The sequence below is a fragment of the Microtus ochrogaster genome, unplaced genomic scaffold (assembly GCF_000317375.1).
Source record: "Microtus ochrogaster isolate Prairie Vole_2 unplaced genomic scaffold, MicOch1.0 UNK1, whole genome shotgun sequence".
In the NCBI taxonomy this organism is placed as follows: domain Eukaryota; kingdom Metazoa; phylum Chordata; class Mammalia; order Rodentia; family Cricetidae; genus Microtus; species Microtus ochrogaster.
Window position 1 is genome coordinate 37626397 of NW_004949099.1, and position 10176 is coordinate 37636572.

The window sequence follows — 10176 nt, forward strand, 5'->3', positions numbered from 1 at the left end:
CCTGGGAGGACAGGAGGAAAGGGGCTCTTGAGAGCAGGGTTGGTCCCAGCAAAGAGTATAGGAAGGAAGCTGAAGCGGGGGAAAGGCCGGAGGCAGTGAGAATCAACAAGTGGGGGTAGCCGAGACTACAAAGCACCGACACAAAGGTTTAGTCACAAGCATTTATTATCCTCTGGAGAGCAAGGTCGTCTTCCCTGGCGGTGGCACACGAGCAAGAACAAATCTCAGGAGGCTGCCACACTGCTTCCGGAAGCTGGCCCATGGGGTGGCAGAGTCATAGGGGGCAGGAACAGGGCCTTTAACTTGCCGGACAGGCTGGCAATCTCAGGATCCTGCGCTTCATAAGACTTGACTAGGCGGGCAAACTTAAGGACACCTGCAAGAGGGAGCAAGGAAGGGCGCCTGCTGGAGGCCAGTGTGCCAAGGCAGGGAACGGACGCCCTATAGTAGACAGACACAAGTGGGTAGCCCTCGGCAAAGCAGGACAGATCGCACCCGTCCTGCATGGCTTCCATCAACCCCCACCCCAGTTTCCACTAGGCACAACTGGATACAATGTGAAAAAGTCCTAAAGTGCCCAGGCATGGTGGTGCACACCTTTAGTGCCAGTACTTGACAGGCAGAGGCAGGTGGCTCTCTGAGTTCGAGGCCAACTTGGTCTACAAAGCAAATTCCAGATCAGCCAGGACTACGCGGAGAAACTCTGTCTCAAAAAAAAAAAAAAAAAGGTGATGGCGCACACCTTTAATTCCAGTTTAATTCCAGCACTCAGGAGGCAGAGGCAGACAGATCTCTGTGAGTTCGATGCCAGCCTGGTCTACAAGAGCTCCAGGACAGGCTCCAAAGCCACGGAGAAACCCTGTCTCAAAAAACCAAAAAAGAAAGGAAAGAAAAAGTCCTAAAACAGAACGTTCCACTCTCGGGTGAGCCATGTTAGCTGTTTTGTCCTCAAGCAGCCTAAATAAGAACAAGATCCCAGATCTACAAGCAGCCCCTGGCTAGCTGGGCCAAATCAATCAATGAACATATATATGTTCCTGGAAGGAGATCTCAATCCCCTACACCAAACTGCAGAAGCCTGTTGTCAGGCAGACAAGAGCTCAGGTTAGACTTAGGCCTGGTGACTCAAGCCTAGTCAATACCACCTACTCAGAAGACTGATAAAGGAGCCTTTTGGTTCAAGGCCAGCCCGGGCACCTTGGTGAGTTCCTGATTCAAAGCTGAGTAGATACAGCTCAGAGGTGGAGAGCTTGCTCAACATAAGGCCTTGGGTTCAAGAGTCAGTACTTTAAATTTAGAGAGTGAAAGGGGAAAAAAAAACTGAGGCTAGGTAGGCCCTGAGCTCAGAGTACCAATGTTTGATGTGACTGCCGCCCTGTGGCGAGAAAGAGATCGACTCGGGGGCCACTGATCATGAGCCCCACCCCCAATCCATCCCACCGCCATTCCATGTGGGACCCACCTTCCCCGTCGCAACTGAAGCCATAGGCTTTAATAACCTCCTGCTGGATCTGTGTGGCTACTGGCAGCACGAACTGCAGCATCTTGCCCATATCGTTGCATGCATTGTCTCTAGCCTCGTCCATGCGCACGGCGTTCTCTGGGGCCGAAAACGCTTGGATTACCTCCGCCAAGACCACTGCAAGACCGAAGCATCCCAGAGAGGTCCGCGGAGCAGGGCGGGCGAGCCCAGAGGAGGAGGGAAGAGGCAGGGAATTAGTGGACCGAGGAGATCAGTAACCCGATAAGCTCGTCCTCCCAACCCTTCGCCCTACTGGGCAAAGGCCCCACTTGGAGAAGGAATGGGTAGTAAGGCCCTCCCCCTAAAGGCGGCCCACGCCCGGACCAGGCTCACCCTTGGCCTGCTCTGCGCTCAGGGCCGCGGGCTGGGCCGAGGCGGACGCCATAGAACGCCAGTCGCTACTTGACTATGGGAACACCGAAGAGATCTGGAGAAGCCAGCCGCCTCCTACCACGGCTGCGGGCCAGCGGAGGCGGAAAGGAAGCTATAGCGCGCGAGGCGGAAGTCTCCGAGCGTGGACCTAACACACACGCACGGAAGTCCTAGAGGAATAGGGGACCACGGCGAGAAAAAAACCCCACCAGCCGCCAAGCTGGGCCCGTTACTATTCTTATTAACCAGTGAGATTGGGAGGGGTTTTCCGGCAAGAGCCAGAAAACCTGCTAGACAAATTCTAAAAGAGCTGTAACACTCACGAACACCGTTAGCAGCGAGCCCGGGAAAGGCACGAACTCCACTTTCGGTGAGGGTGAGATCAGCGTGCCATCTTCCCACCCCCAGAAGTATACAGATGGCAAAGCACACTTTTATTATCCAATTCGGTAAATAATATTCTAGAAGACTACTAAAATCGGTCGTTTCTTGAGTTTGTCACCGTCTGGTAGAGGGCTATGCAAATAACCCAATGCTGATTGGCTAAGAACAGCCAATCACAGCTCCTTCGTTGCTGTGAGCAAAAGCAGGGCTTCGCAATAATAAAAGCTTGGAGTGAAAGCCGATGTAATTGGCCTTATGGAGTGGTAGGCGATGTGGCCCGATGCCATGTATTCTTGTCCTTCTAGGCTCTTGTCACCCATGCCCTCCTCAAAATGCAAGGGTTATCCAGAACGTCAGGCCCTACGGAGCATAGTACCACACTTCTGTGGTACTAACACAAAAACTAAGAGGTAGGAAAGCCAAAGTTCAAGGGCAGCCTGGGTTACGTGACCATGCCTCACTAAAAATAGAGGGGCTGCAAAGAGGGGTCACCCTGCCTGACAATTCTCAACTGCCTGTAACTCAAGCTACAGAGGATTCAACATCATCTTCTGGCCTCTGTTGGCCCTTGCATTCATGGGAACAGACATGAACCCATACATATAATAAAAATAAATCTTTAAGAAAATCAGTAATACAAATCTTCTTGGCCTACTGAGGTTATGTAAATTCAACTGTTTCAAAATCATTTATCAAACTAGGCTATGGAAAGGGAGTTAGATCCCTGAAGTTGTTTCTGGAGCAATCTGGTCAGGTCGGTGACAGGGATGCTTCCAAGGTGTGGGTAGGTCAAGTTCACTGTGAGCCTGTTCTTACTCTCAAAGGCCTCCGCTGCCTTAACTTCCCAGTCTTAGGAGAAACCAGAGAAGTAGTGTGAGGTACCCCATAAGCATGACTGGGGATGCATGGTCCAGCCCCCCCACATCTCTTCCCATTTCCCCTAAGACAATCAGACCTCCCACCCTACCCACCCCACCAGACCCACAACTCCCCCCCCCCCCAAATAAGTCACAGACAAATTCCTGGGGAAGTGTGAGGATGTTTTTGTTTGGTTGGTTTTGGTCAGGGTGTTTTTTAAAGAGCATCATATAGATATTTATATATATAAATTATTAATGTGGGAAGGGCAAGGGGCACACATCGCCGAGGGGGGTGCACACAGGGATGGGGCAGGGGCAGCACACAATGCTACGCAAAACAGCCACATCTAACAGATGAAATAATCACGTCAATGGGTTAGGGAGGAGCAGTGGCACCAAGGATTGGGCGTGGAGGAGAAGAAAAGCAGGGGATAAGGAAGAGGGACCTGGTCCAAGATACTGTGCACTTTCTGTCCCCACCCTTGCCACTTCCCACCTCTGCACACAACCCTGGGCCTTAACCTTGTCTGTCCCTTCTTCCCTCCCTCCCTCCCTCTGCCCAGCTGCAGAAGCTCTGCCAGTGGGCAGCACCCTCTCCTCGGCTTTGGGGGGGTGGGGTGCGGCAAAAGGGTGGAGGAGTCCTCCAAGGTCTGGGTAAAGGAGCAGTGGGCGCTCTCTGGATCGCAGGTTCTACAGCGGCTTGTCGCTCTCCTTCTTCAGGTGACTAGTGAGAGGCAAAGCATCAGAGAGATGAGACTGAGAAAGGGGGGCCCCTCCCACGGGCCTGGTATCCTCTTGGTATACCCATACATACCCACCTCCCCTTGTGCTCTGGGAGCACCTGCCGTACCTGTAGTAGTCCTCCTGGGCGGGCAGTGGCACGCTGTGCAATGGGTGATGGGCGTGCAGCCACTGCTGCTGTTCCAGCGCCAAGCGCTGCAGCTCAGCTGACTGGGCGTGCATGGCCTGCAGCTGATGAGCTGCTGACATGGGAGCAGAAAGGGAAGCTGGCAGGTCCCGGTAGGGGGCAGCTGTGGGAAGGAAGGACAGGAGCATGTGATGGGTGGATAGGGGTGGTCAGCCACTTCACAGACCGGAAACTAAGGCTAAGCTGTAAAGTTACACCGCCTGCCCTACAATCGGCCAGGGCTAGAAATGGAACCAGAAGTGCCAACTTCTCTCTGCCTGGGCCCAGAACCTGAGCCTCTTTTAGGAGGACCTCAGCCTCTGTTTCTACCATAGCTCCTCACCTCTCTCTCCAAATTCTACAGGCCCACTCTGCCACCCTAATCCCTCTGTTCTGGCCTTCCCTCACGCGAGTTTCTCCATCCCAACTTCCATCCTTACCAAAGAGCTGGTGACGAAGAACTTCGTTCTCGTGCAGAGGGTGAGGAAGAAGGGGATTAGGGAGGGTCCCAGCTGGGTAGGGGATCCGGGTAAGGTGAGACCCTGAGGCCAGGGGGTCAATGAGAGGGTGCACCGAGGCGGAGGCTGGAGGGCAGAGAAAGGAAGGTGTCACCAGGAGGCAGGGTTAGGAACAACCATGCATTGGGGTGGAGGGATTTCGCCTGTGAAGACAGACCCAAGGGATCCAAAGCAGAACGGAGCATAATGGAAGCTAGAGACTCTGAGATGAAGAGAAGAAACTGCTGGTACGAGAGACGGATAGCTGAAGACAGACCACAGTTAGCAGAGAGGACTGAGGAGGAAAGAAAAGAACGCGCTGCTCTGAAGGGATGAAGGATACTTTTAGAAAACTGGTCATTTTTTGAGTTCAAGAACTGAGACAGGAAAAATATTAAGAGGTGGGATGAATATGAGCAGAAGGCACTGTATGAGAATGCCCAAAGCCTGCTATGCTGTATACTTACTAAATACATCAATCAATGCTCTAATGAGGGAGAACGCACGAGGGCGAGAAGAAACAAGCAACTCAAAATGAACGCATCTAAAGCCAACCAGGCAGTGTTCTGGGCTATCAGCGCTACAGTTGAGCACTCATATATACAGTATGGCACCAAAACCAAACTTACATGGGTTTCTCTAAAAGATTCTAAATCTGCAGATGGGCAGAAACACAGAAGACCCCTAGATGTAAGGGAAGGAGATGCTGGCAACAAACGAGATTTGTATGCAGAGGAACAAGAACGCTGGCATGTGAGGGGCTTAGAGAAAGAGTATGAAGACAGAGAAGAGGCGATCCTTCAAAAGGCTCCGGCTTTGTGCGTTATCAACAGCAGAAGGCTGGGATAGGAAGAGGGCATGAGAAATGGAGGGAAGTCCAGCAAAGATGAGAACGGTAATCTCAGGAGAGGGTGACTGATGCCTGGCTAGCAGGAACGGAAGAACATTATGGGGTACAGCAGAGCCGCAGTTCAAAGCGAGGACAGAGAGCGTCTTACCTGCATGAATGGCATCCTGCTGGTGCAGGTGAAGGTGGGAGTGGATGTGGGAGTGCTGGTGGTGATGGGGAGTCACGTTGAGCATCTGCAGCCGGGCCAGAGGGTCATTGCCCAGGGCTGCCACCCTTTCTGCATGCTGCCTTTCTGCTGCCAGCCGCTCAGCGTAAGACATGTCAGGACGCAGGGCTGGCCCAGCTGCCAGCGCTAGCCGTTCTCGCTCTAGAGGCCCCAGGCTCGGATGGAACGGGAAAGGATGCAGGCCAGGCGGCCCAGGCTGTAGAGCCAGGCCCCCATGTCGGGGGAAGGGATCCAGGCCTGGCCCGGGGACCCCATGTAGGGGTTCCAGCTCACTAGGCTTCACCTCAAAGCCAGGCTTGAGCCGGTCACGGAGGTCACGTTCACGGGCTTCCCGCTCCCTTTCGCGGGCAGCTGGGTCGCTGCTGTACAGGGCTGGGACATTGTAACCCAGAAGCCCCGGGTCCACTGCCCCCAAGGGCACATAGAATGGGTGGTTGCGATTGCCGGGAGACATGACGTGAGGTCGGGCGTATTCGCTGAGAGTGCGCAGGGCAGGAGTATCAGGACCCAGGTAAGGGGGCACTGTAGCCACAGCGCTGCCAGGCTCAAAGGGAGGCCGATGGGGCACTGGACCCAGAGACGGGCACTCCACTGGAGCACGGCCCTCCTGGGCCAGCTTCTGCAGGATACAGAAAGGAGGGGTCAGAACTGCAGTTCCGGGAAGTCTCAGCCCCACGTCGCCAGACTATCTCAGTGGGGAAAAGCCAAAACGCCTCACCCCACTCCCAGCTTTCTTTTCCTCCTGCCTGGAAGCCTGAGCTTTCGGGGCTGCAGTGGCTCCTCCCCTCCGCCAGGTGGCGAAGCGACCGGAGTGGCGAAGCCCGGGACAGGGAGAGGCGCGCGGCGCACCTTGTGACGCACTCACCACACTGCGCTCCAGCTCGCGCTCTTTCTCGCGCTCGCGCTCCTTCTCGCGCTCCCGTTCGCGCTCGCGCTCCTTTTCTTCGCGCGCGCGCTGCTCGGCCTCGCGCCGCACTTTCTCCACCAGGTCTGCGCGCTTCTTGGCCAGCTTGGATCCCTCCAGCGGCACGAAGTACAGGTCGCTGCGCGCGCACGAGTTGAAGCCACGGTCCAAGTGCTTATTGAACCTGCCGGGCGGGCGCAGGGCTGTGAGCCCGAGCCTCAAGGGCAGCCCCCTCCAGCCCATGTCCCTAAAGCGGCCCCCACCAGCGTGTGTCCCTGATGTCAATAGCACGGTGACCGTCGTCCCTTCGTCTTCCGCTTCCAGACCCACCTGCACCCAACCCCACGGCTGCTCACCTGGCTGACTGGCTGGCGTGGCTGGGCACGTCCACCACCTTGGGAGGGGGCGAGGGGCTTCGGGCAGGGGGCACCGGACTCTCGGGGGCTTCATATTCTTCAGCTGGCTCCTGTTTGATCTGCGTGGCAGTCAGGGGCGGCCCTGTCGCTGGGGCCGCGGGTGGTGGAGGCAGAGATGACAAACTCGAAGGCCCCGCAGGTGGCAGGGGCCCTGGCCCCACAGTGGGTGAGCCTGGCTTGAAGGTCCCTGGGCCTGCTGGCGGAGAGGTGCCTCGAAAGCCAGGCGGGGTCCCTGTTCTGAAGGAGGGTGGTGACCCCGGTTTGTATCCAGGCGGGGTGGCGGTCTTATAGGACCCAGGGGATGGGGCTCTCTTGCTGTACTGAGGGGGCCCAGGTGGTGAGGCCGTCTTGTAGCCTGCAGGCGAGGAAGCCACGGTAGCGATGACAGTAGAAAGTGTAGCTGAGGAAGTGGTGACTGGAGGAACGGGTGGGAAGGGGTAGGGTGCCCCTTGGGGACCCTGGGATGAGGAGGGGTGCGAGCAGGAGTAGGAGGCTTGAGAGGAAGAGCCTGAAGCGTTGGAAGAAGAGGAAACTGGGGGGCCATTGGGACCTGCTTGACTATAGGACACCTGGCCATGAGGTGGAGGCAGGTGCGCTGGCCCCGGTGGGTAGGGCCTCAAAGACCCCAGGGAGGGAGACATGTTGTAAGGGTGTGCATGGTGGGAGCTGCTGCTCTCTAGGGGGTGAGGATATGCCCCAGGTGGAGGGGGCCCAGAGTTTCCAGGATGGTGTTGTTGCTGTGGCTGTGGCTGCTGCTGCTGCTGCTGGTGATGGTGATGTGTAGGGGCTGGTGGGTGGGCTGTGGATTGGCCCCCAGCAGGAGGGTAAGGCCCTGGATGGGTGTTGTTGTTGGCCAAGAGGCGGCCATAGGGAGGAGGAGGTGGAGGAGCCTGACTCCACACAGCCTGGGATGGCAGGGAAGGCTGGGTATACTTGGGTGGCTGATTAGAGACAGACATACTTGTAGGTGGAGGGAAAGAATGGGGATAGCTGGGCAGAGCTTGGGAAGCTGGGTACTGGGAGGCCGAGGAGGAGGAAGAACTAGAAGCTGCTGCTGCAGAGCTACTGGAAGATGAATATGGATACCGCATTGGGGGCCCAGGGGCAGAGGAGGAAGAAGCTGGGGGTAAAGGGTGGGGTGAGGGAGCCAGAGTTGGACCCTTCTCTGGGCCAGGAGGAAGTCCACTCATACCCTGACCCATGGCATGGGGAGAGGGCAGATGCCCAGGGATTGGCTGAGCCCCCATGCCAGGAGGAGAGGCTGAGGCATTGTTGAGGGGTCTTAGGGCAGGTGGAGGAGGCAGGTTTGGGGTCACGTGGGGGAAAGTAGCTGATGGTGGAGCAGAAGGTAAGTTCCCACCACCCACTGGAGCATTAGGTGGCTTTGTTGGAGGGGGAACACTGGCCCCGGAGCTTGATATTGGAATTGGGGTGGTGGGTGGGGGGTGCTGCTTGCCTCCACTAGGGGTACCCACTGAAGAGGCAGCTGCTCCCCCTTTGGGACCCATGGGGGGCCCAGATAAAACACCTGCACTAGCATTCCCAGGGTAGAGCTGTGGGTGTGGGGGAGGGGCTCCAGGAGGTGGGCCCTGGAATAATCGAGATGTGGGTGGCTCCATTGGAGCATGATATCCAGTAGGTGTCACAGAAGGATGGGGTTCAAAGCCGGGCTCTGGCTGTCGGGGAGTGCTGTCTGGTGGTGGAGGGGAAGGAGGAAAGAGTGGAGGTGGGTGGTAGGGGCGGGCCGGGCCCTGAGACAGGCCGGAAGACGAGTCGGAGTCGTTCTCCACACTTCCAGGGCTGTAGATGCTGGGAGATGTGCTTCGGTTATCCTGATCTATGTCCCTAGGATCACTGCTGCCATCATCATTAATGCTGCGCCCATCCAAGCTGTCCAGATCCGATGGAGACTGTGGTCGAGGGAGCTCCTGCTGTCAGGGAAGATGGCTCGGTTTTCCTCTCTTCCTTTACTGCTTTCCCAGGATTCAGGACTGACTGCAGACCCTTCTTGCCATCTCTTGTGTACCCTATGCGCATCCCTAATCTCCTTTAGCTATCCCCCAATGCTTGGTTTCCTTTTGTTTTCTTTCTTCCTTGCTTGCTTTTTTTAAAGACAGGGTTTCATATAGCCCAGGCTGACCTCCAGATCACCAATAGCACAGGATGACCTTGAACTTTTTGTTTATTTTTTGAGATAGGGTTCTCTGTGTGGCCCTTGCTGTCCTAGAACTAGTTTTGTAGACCAGGCTGGCTTGGAACTCACAGAGATCCACCTGCCTCTGCCTCCCTGATGAGATTAACAGTGTGTGTCACTACTGCCTGGCTGACCTTGAATTTTTATCTTACTGCCTCTGAATGCTAGGGTCAGAGCTGTGCCCAGCTATTAAATGCGTGGACTGAGTACTATGTACTAAGAACTCACTCTACCAAGTGAGCCACATTACCAGCCCCATTTCTGTATCCTAATAACTTACTTGTCCCTTCCACAAAGGAGGCTGTGATGCCTTCCCTACCCTCTTGGCCCTGCCCTGTCACCTACTGTTCTAACTGAAGCCTACCATATTACAGACAGGACCACTACAAATAAGCACCCAACAGAACTTTTCTATCTGAGCAGAGTCAAAGTAGGCGTGGTGCACAAAATACGCTTAGAGAAAGAACAGTCAGAAACAAGTCACAGTAGGCACCGGGCCTCTCACCTCAGTTTTGGTCTTTTTGGGTGCACTGGTCTCCTCGCTTTCGCTCTCTGAGATCTCCTCACTGCGGCCCTGCTTGCTGGCCTTTGGGGTAGAGGTCTCCTCTACTCGCGCCTTCTGTGAAGGAGGAAGAACACGCTGTCTTTTGTCTCTTAAGCCCCCGCCAGAGTTACTCTCTGCCAGACCTGAAGCCCCCCTCCAAATCCCCCTTCAGCTGTAGTGCTGTGGCATCGGTGGGGGCCAGAGGAGGAATACCTTGGCAGTCTGCCTGGACTTCTCAGCTTTGCCATCACTGCTGGACGTGCTGACCCCTCCAGGGGAGGCCCGGCCCCTTGATCTCAGCTCTTCCCGGGGCCCAGGGGCCTCTTTCTTCCGTCCACTCCTCATTGACATCTGTGAGCAGGATGGAGTCAGGTAGTGGGTAGTGTGTTCCACTGCACCTGCCTCTAGTCTATACATTGTTTCTGCTCTCCACTTTAGTCTATACATTGTTTCTGCTCTCCACTTTAGTCTATACATTGTTTCTGCTCTCCACTTTAGTC

General features: G+C 55.6%; 2 protein-coding genes and 1 non-coding gene across 7 annotated transcripts in view; all 3 read right to left on the reverse strand.

Moving 5' to 3' along the window:
* Positions 1-147: 147 nt before the first annotated feature.
* On the reverse strand, positions 148-2234 carry CUNH12orf57 (chromosome unknown C12orf57 homolog). The gene is made up of 3 exons (XM_005365193.3): positions 1856-2234; positions 1463-1639; positions 148-376 (listed from the first exon to the last, which is right to left on the reverse strand). Exons 1-3 carry the CDS (start codon positions 1905-1907, stop codon positions 225-227), a joined length of 381 nt encoding a protein of 126 aa, XP_005365250.1. The 5' UTR covers positions 1908-2234; the 3' UTR covers positions 148-224.
* Positions 2154-2215, reverse strand: LOC113458065. The gene has a single exon (XR_003378502.1). It is a non-coding gene; the product is annotated as a U7 small nuclear RNA (small nuclear RNA).
* A 1073-nt stretch (positions 2235-3307) lies between the features above and the next one.
* Atn1 (atrophin 1) overlaps positions 3308-10176 on the reverse strand; it is a 13833-nt gene continuing 6964 nt past the window's right edge. For 4 of the 5 annotated variants that reach the window (XM_013353004.2, XM_026788119.1, XM_013353005.2 and 1 more), the window contains 8 exons: positions 9890-10027; positions 9638-9751; positions 6879-8869; positions 6484-6706; positions 5541-6237; positions 4486-4629; positions 3989-4169; positions 3308-3862 (listed from right to left, as the gene is read on the reverse strand). In XM_013353004.2, the coding sequence (XP_013208458.1) occupies positions 3829-3862; positions 3989-4169; positions 4486-4629; positions 5541-6237; positions 6484-6706; positions 6879-8869; positions 9638-9751; positions 9890-10027 (3522 nt within the window). In that variant the 3' untranslated portion in view covers positions 3308-3828. The remainder of the gene's footprint in view (positions 3863-3988; positions 4170-4485; positions 4630-5540; positions 6238-6483; positions 6707-6878; positions 8870-9637; positions 9752-9889; positions 10028-10176) is intronic. The other variant, XM_005365195.3, reaches the window with a different exon arrangement.

Coding starts and splice junctions, on each gene's coding strand:
- CUNH12orf57 (XM_005365193.3), bottom strand. CDS start 1,907: ATGGCGTCCGCCTCGGCCCAGCCCGCGGCCCTGAGCGCAGAGCAGGCC. Junction 1,640..1,855: donor GAGCGCAGAGCAGGCCAAGG/GTGAGCCTGGTC, acceptor TCGGTCTTGCAG/TGGTCTTGGCGGAGGTAATC. Junction 377..1,462: donor CTTCAGTTGCGACGGGGAAG/GTGGGTCCCACA, acceptor TCCCTCTTGCAG/GTGTCCTTAAGTTTGCCCGC.